This window comes from Cavia porcellus, unplaced genomic scaffold, assembly GCF_034190915.1.
Source record: "Cavia porcellus strain 051 isolate PalLab524CR breed Dunkin Hartley unplaced genomic scaffold, mCavPor4.1 scaffold_14, whole genome shotgun sequence".
Taxonomy (NCBI): Eukaryota; Metazoa; Chordata; class Mammalia; order Rodentia; family Caviidae; genus Cavia; species Cavia porcellus.
In genome coordinates, this window is record NW_026947497.1 from 1,274,833 (window position 1) to 1,296,022 (window position 21,190).

Below are 21,190 nucleotides of genomic sequence, written 5' to 3' on the forward strand. Positions count from 1 at the left end.
GGATGAGAAGACAAGAAGGGGAAGAAGAGACAAAGTGATCAAGAAGTAAAAGAGCACCATTTGTGGACTACAGGGGAAGAGAATAAGAAGTCACCAAGAAGCAAGCCCTTCCTGCAAATCAGCGCCATATGCACGCTGCTGGGGGTGAGCCGGCTGCCAGACCCTTCTGGCACTAGGGCTAGGAAACAAGAAGAGCCAACCCCAACTCCTGATCCCCTCCCGCCTTAAGTGATTGGCTCATCTGGAGAAACACAGACTGTGATGATGGCTGTTTGGTAGAATACAATTTAATCCTTGTAATGTTCAGTGTTTCGCTGACTTTGTAGGTCTAAAACTGGTGGTCTGATCATCTATTCAGAGGATGGCAATACGCAGTATAGCATCTATGGGGATCTCCTTCTGAGGGTAGTGGCCATTATTGATTCTCTCTATTGTCTTGTTTTGAAGTCCTGTATCATTTTATTGTTCTGTTGGGTTGGGTTTTGTTCTGTTTTGCTTTGTTTGATTTTATTATATCCAATAGCATAGGCAGGTATTTAAAAGATAACAACATATATTATGGTAGCCATTTTGAATTTGCTGTTACTGTGTTTTGAAGTCCTTTATTGCATTCATTGTTTTGTTTTTATTAGTTCTATCCTGATCTGTTTTGTGTCTGAAAGTTTCTGCAACTATTTGAAGACAATGGGAGGCATTACCGTAACCATTCTTGATTTCCTACTGTTTTGAAGTGTGTAACACTGGTTTGTTTTGATTGGCTTTTTTTTCTGTTTTGTTTTGCTTGGTTTTATTCTCTTTAAAATAAAAATTTTAAAAATTAAAACAGAGATAAAAAGCAGTATTGGATTATTACCCAAAAGTAAAAAAATAAAGTTTAATGTCTAGGTCAGGACACTTAAAAAGGATTTTGAGGGAAACTAAGGTAAATTTAAGAGCCCAGTTTATACTGAAACATGGCCCAAAGTATTTTCAAATACAGTCAATCAACCTTTCTCTTTCTTTTCGGAAACAGCTCCACATCCCATCTCCCCAGGGCATTTTCTGGGTTTTGTTTTTTTTCTTTCGTTTTTATCGGTACCAGGGATCGAACTCACGACTGCTTGCTTGCAAGGCAGGCGCTTATGCCGCTGAGCTAAATCCCCAGCCCCTGGTCTTTTTCATTTTTATCGGTACCGGGGATCAAACTCACGACCGCCGGCCTGCTGAGCTAAATCCTCAGTCCCCTGGGTTTTGTTTCTATCTGGTCTCTCTTCAGTTCCAGGGACAATGGTTGGCTCCCAGATGTGGCTTCAGCCAGTGGAATTCAGAAGGCGCAGGAGTCGGTCCTCAAGGCTGTAGGCCCAGACAAGCACCTCTTGTCACCAGGACCTGCAGAGGCCATTAGGTGCCTGCTCCTCAGTTTGTCCACAGCCTGGACCCATCAGACGTGGTGGATGTCTTACAGTTTCCCACAGGAGAAGCGTCCTCTACAATAGTTCTAATCACTTTAGTATTATTTTAAAGTACTCAATGGTGACATGACTTAGTTTCTACTTACAGTCTAAAATTTAGAGTGCTTCTTTTGTAACAACGTGCAAGTAGAGTACCAAATTCCAAAAGGAATATACAAGGCTTATTAAAATTCAATTAGGGTTAGCTGAGTGTGAGAATCTCTGCCACCCTCTCACACAGAGAGGCTGAATGTAAAGAGAGGCAGTTAGTGGTGCCAGGAGGATGATGGCAGTGAGAAGTATGTCCCCACCAGTCCTCTTGGAATATCCTCCAGTACTTCTGCCGTTATAGGCAGGTAAGCTACTTAGCTCTCAAAATTGAAAACTTTCTTGATTTTCTTCTTGAGCAAAAAGAAAAAAATTAGAGACTGAAAGCCAGAGCCCACCTGTGTTTAATCATTAATAAGGAGCTCTTCCTGATTTTGGAATTTGGAATCTGACCTTTCCCCAGAGATAAACATCCCCGTCGCAGGTGCCCCAGGCTCACTCCCTTGTCTCCCGTGTAGAAAGAGGCCCCTCAGCTGGCACCGAGCGGCGGGTGCAGCAGCCGCTCAGCATGATCCTCCTGGCTGTGCTCTTCCTCTGCTTCATCTCCTCCTACTCAGCGTCTGTGAAAGGTGAGTTTTTCTTGCTTTTTGCTTAACTTTAACTTCAGACTTTCAAAGGAAGTGTTTGAGTACGTGTGTGTGACTTCTAACTAAACCTTCTTCAAAACCATGTAACTTTGGAATGTTTGTGAAAGCATGACCATGTTGAAATGAAAACCAACTTCAAATTTCCACCTCTGTTTTATGAAAATAGAAGTTCCTTTTCATTTCAGATCCTCAAACCAGGGTTTCTTGCTTCAGTTTTTCTTTGATGGCCTATGTTTAAAACGGGGAGAAAGATGCCAGCCCTTGTTACCTGCTGCAGTTGGTCATGCTGAATGCAACTCTTCATTTGAATTGTAAAAGAGGATCGAAAAATACCAGTTCTTAAATGTCTTTCTCGTTGCTTAGCAATGTGACATCAAGAATCAGACCCAATAAAAAAAGGCATTTAAATTTCTAAAGAATTATGAATGAAATGCATTGAATTCTATTACCATTCAAAAGTGACAGAATAACCCTGGGTGATGAATTAAAGAAAACTAAAACTACACGGCATACAAGAAGAATAAGACATTATCTTTGAAAAATAGGATTTTTAGTAACAGTTTCCATGTTAAGATGAAATGACTTTAGAAATATATGAATTGATACCACCCCACAAAGTAGGAAAAAACTCATATTTTATGAGGAGTTATTTTTGAGAGGTGTATTAAGTGTATTGATATGGAATCTTACCTTGAATCATCTAGATTATAAAGTCATTGGATGTTGCCCTGTATAAAATTATTACATTTGGACTTTCTTAAGACACACTTTTAAAACCATGGATCATACAAACAATTTAGCATGATAGGGTCCAGATTTTAAAATTCTAAGCAATTGATATAAAATAATGCACTTTAAACTTAAAGCCTGCTTTGGGGAAATGTGGCTTTCGATCATAAAATAAAATTTGTCTCAAATTTTTTTGTATGAAAAATATCTACATGAGAAAGGGGAAATTTTATTATTGAAATAATGAACAGAAGACTGAATTTAAATTACTTCACCTAAGCAAATCATGCTCTAAAGAAATAATACTTTCTTTTTTTTTTTTTGCAAATATGCTTATAAAGCCTTTAAACACACACACACACACACACACACACACACACACACACACACAGTGCCACATAGCAAAAATGTGCTTAGAACCCGGTAAACTTGTATACAAGCTCAGGGCAAATCCCAATTTCTGGAACCTAAAACTCTTATGATTTGGAAGCTGTCTCTTAAAGAAAATCACAAAAAATCTTACATTTCCAAGGGTTACTGATACAACCTTGAGATGTATGAATATATTGTGGTGTCCTCTTCCAGTGTCTTGTTTGGAAGTACTCTGGGCCAGTGAGGGACCCCAAAGCATAAGCTTCCTAGTTTAAGTTCCTTGTGCTAAATATTACGGATAAATAGTGTAAGACAGTTTGCTCTGGATGGAATAGCATTTGATATCACAGCAGCATGATTCTATGATAGATTCTTGGCTCTTATATGATTGATATTTAACTAGCAAATTACATGCAAAAAATCTACCTTAAAATGGGATCATTCTAAATTTTGGGTTTCCAAGCATCTAATTTAAATTACCAGTGCAACTGTCTAGGAAATCCTAAGACCTGGGTGGGAATGTGGCATGGGAGGAGGGCTTAGCATGAAGATGAGTGTGGAACAGGGTTTATATGAACATTTGGAAGAGAAGTCTGCCCTACTTTTTGTTAGTTGTCATGGTGAGTCAGTCCTTAGGGCTGCATGCAGGTTTTCCTAGACCTAAGGCCTTCATTTCCATCAGCTTTGTCACCTCTGCCCTTGAGTAGCCCATGGCTCCTTCACTTCCAGCCTTAGTCCCTGAATCTCTTTATTTTTTTAGCTATTTCCATGACCAGTCCCCTACCTCTTACCTCTGAAATTCTAAGCTGGGTTCTTAATCTCTGTTGCTTTCCTTTTTATCACCGTGGCATGCCTCCCAGCCCTGTACCCTGGAGGCCCTCTGCTGTGTCTTTTTGCTTAAGCCTCTCAGCAGTGCGGTTGTATGCACACTATTGTCAGACATTTCTCTATGTCTCTCTCCCCCCCCCTTCCCTCTCTCTCTCTTTTTCTGTACCAGGGATCAAACTCACAACCTTGCCAGGCAGGACTTATGCCACTGAGCTAAATCCCCAGTCCTCTTCACGCATTTCTAAAGCATTCAGAACTACACATTCACTGTTTCTCAGTCACTTAAAGTTCTAAATACACTTGAAAGGACAAAGTGAAGGTGTTTTGACTTATTGTTTATTTTTGTCTTTTTGAGACAGGATCTTACTGTGTAGCCCAGGCTGGCCTTGAGCTCACTATGTAGCCCAGGCTGGCCTCAAACTCAAAATGATCCTCTTAACTTAGCCTCCCGAGTGCCGGAATTACAGGAATGGGCCACTGAGCCACCCGGCTCTGATTCTTTTTTAAATAAAATTAATTTCCCTTTCGATGTCATATAATATTGGTTCTCCTACGTCTCAAAAAGAACCCAAACCACTGCAGTCTGGAGAGCGTTATCCTAAAAAGGAGACTCAGTCAATAGTGAAATGGAACATGTGCCCAGTGTTGTGAGCTCCTTAAATAACAGGAGCAGAGAAATACCAAAGGAGAGGGATACCAGGGACAGCCCCATCACACACTGCTATGTGAACCACTTTAGGCTTTTGGGAATCAGGCTAAATACTGCGTGTTAAGTTTGTAAAACTAAGAAGGAAAAAGTTTCTGAAGAACTAGACCCTTTCGGCCCCATGGTTTATCACTTCCAAGTTCTAGTCAAGAACTCATTTTTTGTGTGTTCCTTTTCATACTCTTTTGACCTATAGAGTAACAGTATGAAAAAATTAACAACAAAAAAATTTTGAAAGCTTTGAAATTTGACCACCATCCTGCAAAATTTTCATAGTTATTTTAAACAAAAGCCACTTTCACGTAGTCCACAGCTTGAATTTCAGTAAATTTAAATATCAGATTCAACTTTATATCTGCCTTGTTGGGTTGGACGTGGAATCAGCTTCTGCCAGCTGTCCTTTGCTGCTCCCCTTTCAGAACTGCTGTGAAGGCTGCTGAATACAACAGACATTTCCTTTACGCCCCATGGGAAATTTTATAGATGTTGTGAAAAAGGCCTCTCCTGCCAAAAATCTTTCCCAGCCAAAAAGCCAGTGTTTGTACTTGCTGCAGAACCCCAGCCAGACTGTATGTGGGTGGAGAGGGGGACCTGGAGGACCAGGGACTTCCTTCCTGCAGAGCTCTTCCAAAGCCCCTTCTGATTCTCCGACCTCAGGTTGCATGACGTGGTGCTATGCTTTCGCTCTCTCCACCTACACCTTCTGGATGCTCTCACGGCAGGGGTCTAGGTGGCCCCCTAAACTGTCACCTCCTCATGGGAGCCCTTCCCTCAGAGCCCTACTGTCTCTCCCAGTTCTATTTTCTTCATTAGCATTCTAGTATGCTGTATAATTTGCTGATATTTTTATTGCCCACCATCATCTCACTTAAATGTAACCTTCCTGAGGGAATAAATTTTGTCCTCTGGCCAAGTGGTTTTAGCCTACGTCTGTAAAGTAGCCTGCCACCAAGTGCAATAGTTACTCAGCACATCTTGTTGAGAACTAAATGAGTTCCTACTTCATTTCCTAGGAATGAAAAAGAATTCAATCTAAGACTTGGCAAGTGTACAGTGTCAGTTGTTTCTAGGCCTAGGTCCAAATCATATTTCCACCACTAATGACTTTGAGAGCCTGGAAAATTGTAAATTTCTGCACACCTCCATTTCCTTATGAAATGAGTAAAAACACTCCCTACCTTGTTGGGTTTTTGAGTGTCAAATAACGCAGAGATGATATTGTTTGACCATACTTTTCCTCCAAACAGTGGGTGCTTTAGCTACGGGCAGAGCTTGTGGTACAGTTTGTTGCAGTGTAGATAGTAGGGACTTTTCAGATGTTTTGCCTTCGAAGTGGTCCCCCCCCAACTTTTAAATTAGTTACCCTAATGGCCTCCTTGATTCTCTTTTCATATGCACAGTTCCTGAAAGAAGAGAGCTAGTCTAGGCTGCTTGCAGTGGTTGACCTCCTGGATAAAGCAGCCTCCTTAAGCCAGGGACAAGATGTGTGTGCTAAGTCTTTCTTGACCCCCGTCCCCCTGAGAGCCATGTGTAGACAGCACAGGCAAAGAGTTTGCATGACCATAAACTTCCAGTCAGTTCCGGGAAAAGGCTCAGTTCTACTTCTTTAGTTTCTTGGGATAAATTGAACTGAAATTGGAGCTGTGTGAACATGCCCAAATGTCAAATTTTTTGGCTCACATTACGGACTTGTGTCCCATTTGGTGTTAAACTGGCTTGGACAGATTTATGCCTGTGCTGAGATCTTATGCAGTAAAACATCATCTTATTCAGTCACAGCTAATTTAAATTTACCTGTAGATAGCCCTGAAATGTACTTTTGTACTAGAAGTTTGGTTAAATTAATAGAGTAAATTACACAGGGGAGTTTTCCTTAAATATCAAATTAGAGAACTGTCATCTAACCTCTAGAACTGTGTTGGTATCCAGCTGTTGGCTTTAAAAATATGCTGACTACAAAATTCTTAGGAATTACCAATGTTCCTTGTTAAATTTATAAAACAATTCCTGGCAGGACCTCTACTTGAACTCATCTCATTCACATAATTAAAAGCTAGCTACACAGCCAGGGACGGCAGCACACACCTGTAATCTCAACACTCCAGAAGGACAAGGCAGAAGGGTCACAAATTCAAGCCCAACCTGGGCAACATAGTGAGACACTGCCTCAAAATAAAACTGCTTATAAAAAGGGCTGGAGTTGCGGCTCAGTGGGAGTTTTAGGCTCAATCCCCTGCACCACCAAAGGAAAGCAGTGTAAAGCAGTGGCATTTCTTTTTCAAAACATCCTACTGTTCAACCAAAGCAATATTGGATGACCTAATAGTGATGAGACAGGCACGCTAAGGGTTTCTGAAACGATGGCTTCTTCTTTTGCTGGTTCATTAGTTTACTTACGTTTCTCAAGCTATCCATTTCACACTATCTTCACATCAGTAGCCCCTTGACACCTGCTAAGAAAGGCGCTGGTGAAGACACTGTGTGCCCCAACCTGACAGATGTCCTCCGGTTAAAACCTGACTGTGTCCCTGTCATTGTGCAGGTCACACCACTGGCCTTTCACTAAATAATGATCGGATATATAGGCTCACATACTCCACAGAAGTTCTTCTTGATGAGGGCAAAGGAAAACCCCAAGAGAGTGTGGGCTACCGCATTTCATCCAACGTGGACGCTGTCTTGCTGTGGAGGAACCCTGATGGCGATGACGACCAGCTGGTCCAAATCAAGGTGGGCATCCGCTTCCAACAGCAAGAATGACAGCAAAGCCCCACGTGGGGTCGGATGTCAGCAAAGTCTCTGAGAAATGTGACACACTTGTTTAAAGAATCATTTGGTTATATTTTGATATAAAATTGTAAGTACCAGACCCGCAATTTTGAAGTTTCTGCTAATCAGAAGTGTTCTGAATTTTCCAAGCTGTCAAAGCAGGAAGGTAGATGGTACATGTTGGGGAGTAGCTGGAGTGCAATGTCCTGTTCCATGTGTAATGATCATGGGGACATTAAACAGGAATCTACTCAGAATGTGTGGAGAGGGAAGGATCTGCACTCCATGATCTGCTAGAAACAGTTGATACACTGTAACTGACAGCAGAGCTAAATTTGGAGTTCCTTGATTGAGCAGGGAGTTATCAAGGACAGGTTGGACCTATTCTGTATCCTTCCTGAGGAGGAGCCAGGTGCTCCCCTTGACAGCAGTGTTTGGTCAGCTGTGATGGTATAGACACATGTATTAGGAATAGAGCCCAATTAGATTATCTATAGGGATTTTCCACTTTTACATATGATGATTCCATGTTTGTTTCTCAAGAACCTAAAGGCAATAGATTCCTGTAGCACAGTAAGTTATTATTCCTTATGTCAGCATGACACAGCTGCACCAGACCAAGAACTTGGAACAAGTACTTTCACTATATGTTTTGTTTTGTTTGAGACACTACATAGCCCAGGCTGGCCCAGAACTCACCCTAAGCCTACTACTCAACCTCTGCATGCTGCTATTACAGGCATGCACTACCATACCCAACTTGCTGCTGTTCTTTTTAATGAGGTTCACTGCAAAATATTACAAGTGATCTTTGTTTCTTAGGTATCTCCAAATTTTTTTCCCAAGTTGGATTCAGTCATCATCATCCACTGCTCTGAGGCTTTTCTCAACAGAACATTAAACTACTCTGCAGAAAACGTTTTCTACAGCTTTTCTTAATAACGACACCATTTAGTTTCAGTGTCACAGGTGCAGTTCAATAGAACAGAAGTCCATTCAGACAAATACTACAGTACAGAAGGTGAAGCTAGCAGGCAAAAAGCACTTGTTCAAGAGTAACATCAAAGAACCGTCTTAAAGTGGGCCATTATTGACCCAAAGTCACAGAGTTCTTTAAGTATGGTATTTTTGCATAGTTAAAAAATCTAATTTTTAAATGTCACCTCCATTCTTGTAAAGGGAATGGCAAAGTCCTATGAACATAGATAGAAACGTGATCATCTCAGTTGGTGTATTTCTTTACCATTTTATTTTCTAAGAAACTGATGGAGACAGACACAAGAAGTTTTTCTAATTGGCTTCTCTTCATGACTGTAGATGACAGATGTAAAAGTTGAAGATGTGAATCAACAGCGAGGAGAGAAGAGCATCTTCAAGGGAAAAAAGTCTCCTAAAATCCTAGGCAAGGAAAATGTAGAGGCTCTGCAAAGACCCATGCTCCTTCATCTAATCCGTGGAAAGGTAAAGGATGGGGCGGGTCTTTGCTCCAGCTCCCTGCTTTTCTTCTCTCCTGTATACATGTTATTTTTAAAGTAATATAGTGTTTTCACTGACTTCATGGTAAATGGAATTATTTCAAGAATTAATAAGCAGAAGTTGAAATTTAAATGTTTCCACAGTAAATCTCTTTTATATTTTCTAGCCAATTTGTTTTGTATTTTTGTAAAAATCTTTGTAGTAAAATCAAGTATTTCTTTATTGATGAGAGGCATAATTTAAAAAGTGAATCTTTATTAAATTAGGAAGGGTTACTAAGACATTGTAACAGAGAAAGTCATCATAGTATGGTGGGTAAGTTGGATTAAATGCTAGTCAGATGGATTAGATAAATTCAGGAATACAGACAAATTACAATGCAACAATAAATTAGATTAGGTTAACTTTAAATTCTGATGAGGATACTGAGCCCTGGCTGAAGTATGTAGTTCAAGCTTTAGAAAGGCATAGTGTATCTGCGGTAGGGTGCACTTTTTAAAAATCACAGATTCTTTGAACTATGACATGAAATGCACTTAATATATCAAAGAAATAAATGAACACTGTCATCTCATTGGAAATATTATCAGAATATTTTGTAATTCTGTATTATTTATGGTGTAAGCCCAGCTTATTTTAAATGATCTTAATATGTTTGTAACTGAGAAACAAACATATTCTGCCAAGTATTGGGCCCTACATCTGGGGGCTGATGAAAATAAGGGAGGAGCTGATGGAGTTATCTAAGGCTAAAACAAGTCAGCGCTTCAGAGAGAGTTTGCTCATTGTTTACTTAATCGTAGCTAAAATGCATTGGGTGCTTACTGTGTGTCAGACGCCGACTGAAGAATTTATCTGTGTTATTCTCCTCTTCCAGGAGTAACCTTAGGAAGCTAGTGCTTGTGGTAGATGAGGAACAGGGTGAAGAGACTTTAAGCAACCTGTCTAGGGTCACATAACCAGCAAGTAGAAAAACTGGCATTTGAAACAGAGTCTCTGCTTAGTGTGTTACTGTGCTCTACCTGGAAAGTACTTGGAGAAAGTGCTGCCTTTGGTTGACCCGTGTGTTCCTTATTTCATTCTTTACCGTCTAAATTCATTTATTTGATTTGCATATGGCTGAACTTCGTTAACAATATGAAACACGTATATTGTTGGTCTGGGCTTGCAATGTGGCAAGACACTTGAGTCCATTAAATATTAATTGCCTTTATAATCTTAGTGACAGCAAATCATTTTATAGCTCCTTTGCTGGCAGTGGAGTACAAAGTCTTTCCTTACACATACGAAAGGACTCGATGCCCTCTCTGTTCAAAGGCTGGGATGGAGCTGCCACATCATTTCAGTGGTGTTGAGGGGCCAGTTCTGGAGGAACTGTGATGTGGGCTGACTTATGGTAACCACAGGTTAAAGTACATCAGCATATCTCTTAACTGTACAAGAAGTCCTTGGGAAAACTTGACCTTGAAGAAAGAGAAGTCAAGTAGAACTTTCAGCAGCATCCTTGTCAGTGATATCATCACTTTAACTGTTATTTCCACTTACTGTGACAGGAATTATGCAAAGACAGGGTAAACTACTGCAGGGCAGCTTTCTTTGAGAGCATTTTACCTGAGGCTGAAGTTAAGTTTTACTTAAACTTTGTATGGTCACATGGATGCCTATTTACACGTATCTTTTTATTACCAGAGGGCTTCTCTTCCCCCTCCCATTTGAAGCTCCCACATTGACATTATGAAAGAGAATCCATCAGATTACTTAGTTCATATCATTACATGTTTTCTTTTTTCTTTGAAAGAACTCTATTGTTGTCTACAAATCACAAACTAAGTTAGAAATGTGATAATTATGTCATTAAATTGATTAACACTGGCAAGTGAAAAGTATTTCTAATTATAACATAAATTCTTGTTGAGCTTGAAATGTTGATCCAATGAACTAGAGAATTACCAGATTCCCAAGTCTGGTTTGTCTATCTGTGCTGATTAAATTAATCAAGTGGCTGCTGAATGGGCCTTCATTTTGGGCTATTTCCAGGCATGGATTTGCTCTCTGAGTCTCTACTATGACTTCTGTACAACATGAATCTTTTTTTTTTTTTTTTTTTTTTTGGTCTTTTTCATTTTTATCGGTACCAGGGATCGAACTCACGACTGCCTGCTTGCAAGGCAGGTGCTTATGCCGCTGAGCTAAATCCCCAGCCCCTACAACATGAATCTTGAACAGGATGGTTATGTCTTTCAAACTCACCTAGAAAACTTCAGACTTTTCTTCACTGTTGTTCTAAATATGACATTTCCTAGCCTCACTCTTGGGTACATATGAAAGATAAAATAACTGTAATTCCTTGCTTGGATCTTTTTTATTTATTTTTGCTGTTTGGCTACTTCATATAATTTTGCCTCCTCTTAGTAAAGACTATAAATAAGGAAGAGAGTGTATCCAGGGAAACATTTCCTCCCTAAGAGACAAGCTTGACTGAGGCATCCGTATTCCACACTGAGCAGAAGAGGCACCAACACCTCTAAGCTAGGTTCCTGTGTTTAGAGCTGTCTCTAACCAGGTTACAGACTGCTGCTCCATGGAGACTGCGCACTGTGAGTCTAGATAAGAGCCGTGTGCTCTCAGCTGTTCCAAACTCATTCCATTGCTGAATGAAGTAATCAGCTCTATGGCTTGAGTATAATAAAACTTACTCAGTTCCTGTTGTGAAGTAATGAAATAAGATTGCTGCTGCAGTGGCCCGTGGATTGAACTGCAAAGTTCAGATTTATTATTATAAGTAATTTTGACTCAGCTATGATGCACACAAGAGCTGTCTTCACTTTGGTTCTCACTTGTTCTGCTCTAAAGGAACTGAACTCTGGTCCTGACTGTAGCAGTCATACAAAACAATAAAAATCTTGTCTGTTTTCCAGTTCTAGGGAAACAAAAAAATCACAAGCAATTTTAAAAATTTTTCTTTGTGTCTCATAGTTTACATTTTTCAGCCTACCAGGAAAAAAATAATATTGTAATATCATTTTGTTAGGAATCTAGAGATCAAAACTTCACCATAGAAGTGAGTCACTGACAGGAGTACTTATAGATTCCAGATTAAATCCAAGCACTGGGTATCCTGAACTTTTACACAAAACTTTTAAAGCAGGTATATTCTGTAGTTTAGAAGGAAATTGAAGCTAATGGTGACAGGATCACATTTTTCTCATTTGCTTTCTGAAGTATCTAAAACTTAGATCAAAAAGTTACTGGCTATGACTCCAACGTGCACCGCCCTCAGGGAGCCCTTCTGACTCTCCTGGCTCTCATAGCCCGTTTACAAACCCTGATAGGCATGCTGCCTGCAGAGAGCCTACCATCAAGTGTCTGCCACAGACATGACTGCTAAAGGAAAGTGGACCCTGTTTACTATAGAGAACATCACGAACTCCGCTTGGGTCTAAGAAATTGCTGGTGATCTGTATGAGAATATGATCCCAAGGATTTTCAGACACTGAGGTCATTATTCCATTTCCTTTTTAACCAGGACAAAAAACACTATTCCGACGTTTATAGGTTTGTCCAATGTGATAGCTAAAATTGATTGCCAAATAAAGTGTCTAGTAAATCCGTCACGAGGCAGGGTAGATGTAAGGAAGTTAAAAATAGAGATTTGAAACACTTGTTTGGATAATTCAGACAAAATACTTTCTTCTAGAACATGAGAGTCTTTTATGTAGGCCAGGTTATTCATATTGATATTAATTGAATTCATTGCATAATTACTGAGCTTTTTATTTTACTTGAAAAATCATAATTATATTGAAAGAGAAAAGGAATATAAATATAAATATTCAAGATATTTTGGTAGAAATGCTCAGCTATAATTATCATAGACCTTGGGAATTTTTACAAGGAAGATGTATCTATTGCTCTATTTCTAAACTATATGATGTGTTTAGAGTCAATACAGAGTAAAATCCAACAGGCTACTATGTAGAAAAGTCTCTTTGTAGTTTCGTCCTTTATATTATACATGAGCTAAACCTATCAAAATGATAAAAGGCTCTGAGCTTGAAATGTCAAGGAGAAAGCCAAGCTAAGTCACATATTATTGCTTCCAGACCATAGCTCTCCTCAGCATTTCAACCTTTTTCCACCTTCTAAACAGAATCTCAAAGCAGTACTTGTGGTGAAAATCCCAACCTCTAGTCTTCCAGCACCTGTCCAAGCCAGGTGAGTGCTGGGGCAATGTTGCCCCTTGGAGCTTTCCCCCTCAGCACTTGGGCTACTTGATTGTTGTCAGAGCCCTCAGAGCATGAGTCACTCATGAGTCTCCAGGGTTGTGATTTTCTGCTAAGAACCCTCTTATTTTCTGTTATTTTTTACTCTGGTTAGTTTCTTTTTTAAGCATGATAACAGGTTAAGAACAGGAGCTGTGTTTAAGGAGAATGTCCCTAATTTGTCTTCTATGGACAATGCTTCTCATTTTCATAGAAATCTCAGCATTTGTCAGGGCTCTTTCTTTTTCTATCAATGCTGATCACAGTCAAAACCTTCATCACCAGCCCCCCTAAATTTCACATCTAGATGATCTAGCGTCTTAGATACTTGGTTTCTTTTCACAAAAAAGAAGTGATAGTTTTGTAGTAACAGGTCATGTTCTCCCAGAGTTAACGGGCTGAGAATATGGTCCTTCCAGCCATGTATTTAGCCAAATCTGATAACTAAGGCATATTGGCTTCATTTGTGTCTCTCCTTCTTTCCCCTCCCCACAGGTCAAAGACCTCTACTCGTATCAGAATGAGCCAGTGGCCATAGAAAATCTGAAGAGAGGTCTGGCCAGCCTGTTTCAGATGCAATTAAGCTCTGGAACCACCAATGAGGTACTTGCTAACATTACTAAGATTTCGTCATTGTAATGGTCAGTAGGATTAGCAAAATTGCTATAAGAATTTCTACTTGTAAAACTCCAGATGAGCGAGGGATTTAACTCAGCAGTGTGTCTGCCTGACAAGTATAAGGCCATGAGTTAGACCCTTGGTACCATCAAAAAAAAAAAAAAAAAAAAAAAAAAAAAAAAAAAAAACCAACAACAACAACAAAAAAAAATAACTTCAGATGAGTCACTCGTATGGTATTCCCCAGAAAAGTTAATTTGGGTGGTCAAATCTCATTTACATATAAGATAATTGCCATTTACTCCAATGTTTTATGACTTAAATTCATGGAGAAGGGAATTGGAATTAGTTATACTAGGGACATGTAGAAATAGTTAGATATGCAGAAAATCCTGGGGATCATCCCAGTGCTTTCTGGACGTCACTGAGCACCACCATTCCAGGGGACAACTTATGAAAAATGTAGATTTCCTTGATTCAAGAATAGATATTTTAACAATCTTCTCAGATAATTTGGATGCATTATCCATATGGAGAACCATTAATCTCTATCAATGCCCCTCATTTTGCAAATGCAGGAAATGAAGTTAGTTAGAAAAACTGCATGATTTCCCCTTATCACTCCTGGGGCCAACTTTTTCAACCAGCCCATGAATGGATGAAAATATCTGACAGCTAATGTCGGTTAGCTTGCTGGAGTAAGACAGGGGTGATGCTGGTAGGAGCCCAGGGGAAATCTCAGGGAAGCTAAGCAGAGTCTGTACGGGTACAGTAGCCTAAACCCAAATTGCTGATGTGGCTAATAATAAATTTAGTTAATCCTATAGTTTTAAAAAAATTTCTAATAATATTTTGCTCATTAAAGGAACACATGCACTGTAGATGCAGCCTTAAGAATCAGCACTCCTTGACACATAATCATCCATTTGACAGAGGTTTCAGTGATGGCCTGCCTGCTTGTCCAGCTGTTATTGGGCATAGAGAAAAGTGGGACAAAGTGAAAGTTCCATAAGACTAAACTGAAGAAGAAGAGAAAGAATCATATGCAATTGGGAATCTTGGAGTTCTGTCTGCTGTGTCAGCCCTGGGGAGAAGAAGCAATCCCCATACAGGGACTTCAATTTCAAAGCTACTTTCTAATAGAGTTCAAATAGTTCATGCTGAATCCCATTATGTTCTTGCTTTTCTTTTTAGGTAGATGTCTCTGGTAATTGTAAAGTGACCTACCAGGCCCAGCAGGACAAAGTGGTCAAAATAAAGGCCTTAGATTCGTGCAAAATAGAGAGGTCTGGATTTACAACCCAAAATCAGGTATGACCGGTATTATTCTCTAAGAGGAGTTCAAATAATTACATTTTTGTAGAGATTATTTTAAAATGTTTAAAAAAAAACAATGGTATAATTTGGAAGTATTTAAAAATTGTAGCTGATTGTAGCTTCACACTGGTCAAATGGATACCCCCACTTAAATGTGCTGCGAGAGAGGCCGGTGAGTGGGGGAGGTCAGGAAGCTATCTTGAAGATTGAAAGATAATTTGCTATTTGACTCAATTCAGTAACTAAATATCTGATTTATCATTTGTTTAAAAAGACAGTTATTTATTCTTTTTTTTTTAGGTCTTAGGTGTCAATACGAAAACTACATCTGTTACCACCTATAAGATAGAAGACAGCTTTGTGTTATCTGTGGTTGCAGAAGAAATCCACGTTTTTGGGCTGAATTTCCTAAACAGCATAAAAGGAAGAATAGTATCAAAGTGAGATATTGCTGAAATATTTACTTTTTTTGCTGTTTGTTGACATACTATTATATCTGATTTGTAAATAGGTGTGTGTGTGTGTGCGCACATGTGCACATGCATGCCCAGTACTTTCTCATTTCAAGTATGAGTTCCTTGAAATACTGTAGTGTATACTATACTATTCTGTTTATCATACTCTTCAGTCATTTATGATAATACTTCACATGGTAAATATCATTTTAACAAAATTTCATTAAAATCAATTATTTGTTGATTTGAAATTTTAAGAAGGCAATTGCTTCATTTATTCCAGTTCATTTTCTAACTTCTCTGTCAAATGTTTTTAATAGTAAGGTTAAGATGTGGTGGGATATGCATTTCCTCTCCTTGGGAAGTTTTTAAAATTATTGTTGAGAAAAATAAATGTTCCATAGTAAAGAGATATGACAGAATTGATAATGCTATTTATAGCATTTAAGTATTTAAGTCGGTTGAGCCAACTTGAGACTATTTCTGTGTTCAGCATAGTTCTATAGGATTGAGAACTGGAATTTTAAATTTAAAAGTTTGTTTTCTTTTCAGATTTCAATTCTATAAGAACACATCTCATCACTAGATGTATTATATCTTATGCTACTTCTTCCTCAAAATTTCCTGTGAAGTTGTCCTAGCGTCAGAACCAAATGAATGCACAAATATGAGAGAAGTTCTTCAAAATATAAAAACTTGAAATTTGGGGCTGGAGGTTTTTAGCTCAGCGGCATAAGCGCCTGCCTTGCAAGCAGGCAGTCGTGAGTTCGATCCCCGGTACCGATAAAAAGGAAAAAAAAAAACTTGAAATTTTATTGAGGACTCATCTGGAGTAGAATTTTGTACTGTACTTCACAGTACATATTGTTTTCATATATTTTTATAACAAATAAAATTTTAATTACTCATCAAGTCTATTAGGTTTCTACCTCTGTACTGCAAATTGCTCCAATTCAGGGATATAAAATACAACACTCACTGTACTATTGTTTCTCATGTCCAACTTGGCTTTGGCTCATGTCTGCTAAGCAGCTGCGGTCATTGGCCAGGGTGGAATTGTTCAAAGGTTGCCCTTCATGTGTCTGGTGCTTGAGCTAAGAAGCTCAAATGCAGGTAATTTCTACTCTGCTGCTTGGAGTAGTCACTGAGTCCTGTCCAGTTCCAAGGAGAGGGATGCAGATCCCACCTTTTAAAGGCAAAGCACTAAGGTTTGGAAGAACATGTTAGACAATAATAATATTGAGGTAATTTTTGTAAATTAAGCTCTCCTGTCTTTGTTAATTAGTGACATGTGTTTGCACTGAAGTATCATTTCCAGAAACCGAGGCTAAATTCAGAAGAGCTGATACCCCATATCTTGTTCAGTATCCAGAAAAATTTTCGTTCGTATATTTTCATGTAATATTTTGAAAGCTAAGATTTAAAGTTTCAAATCTTTGAATAAAGTTATTGTTCAGGAAGCCTTCACAATTATATCAAAGCTTTTAGTTAGCTCTGAAGATGCCAAAGCTTGAACTTACACAACTTGAATATATTAGTATGTAGAATTTTTGCCATCAAAATGACAATTAGTATGTCATTCACTCAAAAGAAAATTTATGAAGTGCTATTTCTCTTTGGTGTTATGCAGCCAGAAATTAGAGCTGAAGACGACTGAAGCAGGCCCCAGACTGAATCCTGGCAAGCAGGTTGCCGCTGTCATCAAAGCTGTCGATCCGAAGTACACAGCCATTCCCATGGTGGGGCAGGTCTTCCAGAGCACATGTAAAGAATGTCCTTCCGTAAGTGTGAACAAATATAGGACTAACAGTGGTTGAAAATTGTATTTTCTTTTTCTCTCCAGTGAAAACGCAACTAATACTATGCTGAAAGTTTCTGAAGAACTGACAGCCACCAAAGTTAGGATGATTGTAACCCCCAAAATGTGCATTCTTGACAAAGCATAATGTAACAAAAATTACCACACCCTCGTCTCTTGTACAAAATGTGCTGACTCAAGAGCAGTCCTTTGGTCACATCTAGAGTTCAGGGAGAACAAAGGGCCTAATGAAGCGAGGGAAGTATGTTATGCCAAGAGCATGGACAAGGGTCTGAATCTTCAGTCTTACCACTTACTAGTGATTTGTCCATAGGGAGGATGCTTTACTGATCTTAGTGTTTTGAGGTTTGCCAGTGAGGACTAAACGAAGATTTCAAATTCTCTGCTTAAATTAGGGCACTCTTCCCTACCATGTGTGCCTTTCAGCCTGCTTTCCAGCCAGAAATAAAATATCCTGTCCCACAAAGCAAAGGTAGATCATCTTGTAATAGTTTCTTTCTTTCTTTCTTTCTTTCTTTCTTTCTTTCTTTCTTTCTTTCCTGTCTTTTTGAGATAGGGTCTCACTATGCAGTTCAGGCTGGCCTTAAGCTCACTTCTTTGCCTAGGCTGGTCTTAAACTCACAATGATCCTCCTGCCTCAGCCTCTCAAGTGCTGGGATTACAGGCGTGAGCCACTATGCCAAGCATCTTGCAGTAATTTCAACAAAGATTTCATCAATCATATGTGACATATGATTACAAAATACCATCAGAGCCTGGTATTTCCTAATATTTAACCACTTTTCAGGAGAACAAACCTTTGGCTTCAAGCTCTGTGGGAAGCTATTCGAAAGTGCTCTTCCCTTGAGCATTATGGGTGGAATTACAAACCATTACCACAATTTGCTTAAAATACAAGACATTACTTCCTTATTAATTTCTAAACTTTACCAAGTTCCATTACAGGAAAAGCAAAGTCTTTTGATACACAAGACATCTTTTTTTAAAAACATCATTTTTAAACTTTCTTTTTCTTCCAAGTGTCAATGTTCTAATATAATTTTTCTAATGAGACTGAAGTTATTTAGGAAAGTGACTAATGAAACTACATATTTTTTTTATGCTGTGAACTGTTCATTTCTCTCCCAATGGTTTTAAACATTATGACCCCTCCAAGATTTTTGATAATTTTATCTTAATTATTGCAGGAAGAATTTACATCACTGAGAGTTTGCTTTTCTATTTAAGTATAATGTCACTCTTGCAATTCTGTAAGAAGATCTGAATTCACATTGATGTATTTTTTGCCACCAGAAATGACTCAGTAAATATCAAGCTAAATAGAGCTGGAATTTTGCACTGGAATGTCTTCTTAAGATTAGATAGCTAAGGAGATTCACAGAAGAGAAAACACAAGTGTTTATGCCTTACCAGAGGGAACACCTGCAGGCATGGTGATTATTGGAATGTAACAGTAGGAAATCCCTGATGTAATTTAACATGCTCTGCACAACTGGGCAACAAGGAGTACAGTATCAAAAATAAGTTCTTTAGCTTGTTTCAAAACCAAGAGAAGTCTCATTACAATTACTTGCTAATTTTAAATTATTTTCTATTGTTGAATAATTGCTGGTACATGTGAATTATTTTTATCTAATTACTATTTTACTAGACAAATGCAAACAATGATTAAGTCATGCACCAGTAATAGCAAAATACTGAATTTTGTACTAACAGTGGAATAAAAAGGATTCGGGCTCAAACTGTAATAAAACTGATTTTCAGGGAGGTATACGTAAATTAGAAGCTTGATGCAATTTTTCAGCAGTTCTGATTTTTCTCCTTCAAAATATCCTGCTGTGAATTAAATTTCTGCATAGTTTCCCTAGGGCAGTGAAAGCCTTCCCTCAAGTGTAAAGCCAGTGACTACCAGAGGCCAGATGTCCCTTAAACAGCTAACAAGCAGAAGTGCTCGTCCATCCCAGGACTGTCCTGGGGGCCGCAAGCCTCTCTATGGTGCCTAGACATCAGAAGAGACAGGACTCCCATTGAACTAAGACACAAAGGCTTCTCTTGTCACATATGAGGATGATTTATTGCTGGGGAAATAAAAGTAACAAGCGAGGGTGCTCAGCAGATGAGAGCAGGAGCTGGGACTTGTTTTGCAGCTCTCAGAGCATTGGCAGTCAGTCAAGAAACACCTGCAGCCAGACAACCTCTCCAAGGCCGAGGCTGTCAGGAGCTTCCTGGCCTTCGTGCAGCACCTCAGGACTGCGAAGAGAGAAGACATCCTGCAGGTCCTGAAAACTACGAGTCAAGATGTCCTGTAAGTCCCCCAGCAGTGTGTGGCTGCATGAGGAAATGCCCTGGGTTCTGTTCTTATTAAAGGACTCCTTTAATGCCAGCTTCCCTGTCTCCAAGCCAGTTGTCCTGCTGCTTAAAGATTTATCCACAGTTGTGCCTTGTGTGATCATTGGATGGTCACTGAGCTAGAAATGCAAGAGCAGTGACTATTTCTGTGCTTACAGGTTTGGATGATACCAGATTAGTACCCAGAGAGGCCAGGCCAGGGCTTCCCATGGCACCTGCACTAAGGGCTGCCTCATTGTGTTTAAAACTGTATTCCTAAGCTGTTAATTCACACTGGAAACTATTTCAGAACTGAGGAAAACAAACAAAAAAGGTATTTCTGCTGAAAGAAGGACTTTCCACTGATAAATGATTTCACTAGTGAAGCCCCATTTTATATAGGAAATTAAAAACTGAGCTAAATAGCCAAAGGAATTTACAGCAAAGAAATCTTTATGTTATCTGACATTTGGTCAAACTATCATTCACTTTCATGTGTGCTGAAGAGAGTTGACTCAGCTCTAAAATTCATTTGTTTTTTGTAAATACAGAAGATTTTTGAATACAGAATTTTTCTCTTGAGTACAAACAGCTGTAGGATATAAATTATTCTAACTAATCATATAGTTTACATACAGTCTATGGCTCACTTAATTTGACAGACAATAAAAATTAGTTACTAACATAAGGGAAAACGGAAATTGTCCAACTTATACTCATGTGTGTACATACTCCAGTAGGTATGGTGGTCTGATTCAAAAGACTTTATTTCACAGAAGAAGAAAATTTAACTGTTTTTCTGAAAAGCTTTTGATTGTGTTGGTTATTCACTTACCTTTAAAATATGAAAAGATTGATAGGAATTCCATGTGATTAACCACAAATGGGCTGCTTTACTTGAAAGTTGATTGGGGTTGGAATCAAGCTTCTTCAGCTGCTCCCTTCTCTTGTCCTTTGAGGCATCACAGCATCACAGGCCTCTACAGGTCTCACCTGGAACCAGTCATTCGTAGAGGCTCACCTACTATGAATCCGCGGCTAATCTCCAGACAGGGGGCTTAGGCCTGGGACAGACTCACAAGAAAACGAACTGATGAATTTTAAATTCTGCTCAGAGCCGCTTTGCAGTGGAGTTTGGCTCCATGGATTATTTTCTATATAAGATTTGCCCAATAGTGTACAGCATCATATGTATTATACATGTACTGTGGTGTCATAGAAAGGAGACCAGAATAAACTTCTCCCTTGGATATATATAAAGTTAAAATAATATTTTAATCAAATGAAGCTGCTGTAATTAAATTATGCATTTGAGAAATATGTGTATTAGAGAAAAAAATCTTAGAGAAAAAATCAATTTTAGGGGCCATACCTTTTTGTGTATTA

General features: G+C 38.9%; 1 protein-coding gene across 2 annotated transcripts in view; it reads left to right on the forward strand.

Moving 5' to 3' along the window:
• The window catches only part of Mttp (microsomal triglyceride transfer protein), a 49,243-nt gene continuing 28,053 nt past the window's right edge, over positions 1-21,190 (forward strand). The window contains exons 1-9 of one of the 2 annotated variants that reach the window (XM_003468040.4): positions 1-144; positions 1,997-2,107; positions 7,303-7,490; positions 8,847-8,990; positions 13,763-13,870; positions 15,080-15,196; positions 15,503-15,642; positions 17,288-17,438; positions 19,624-19,781. In XM_003468040.4, coding sequence (XP_003468088.2) covers positions 129-144; positions 1,997-2,107; positions 7,303-7,490; positions 8,847-8,990; positions 13,763-13,870; positions 15,080-15,196; positions 15,503-15,642; positions 17,288-17,438; positions 19,624-19,781 — 1,133 coding nt within the window. In that variant the 5' untranslated portion in view covers positions 1-128. Of the gene's footprint in view, positions 145-1,762; positions 1,787-1,996; positions 2,108-7,302; positions 7,491-8,846; positions 8,991-13,762; positions 13,871-15,079; positions 15,197-15,502; positions 15,643-17,287; positions 17,439-19,623; positions 19,782-21,190 lie in introns of those variants that run through there. The other variant, XM_063260534.1, reaches the window with a different exon arrangement.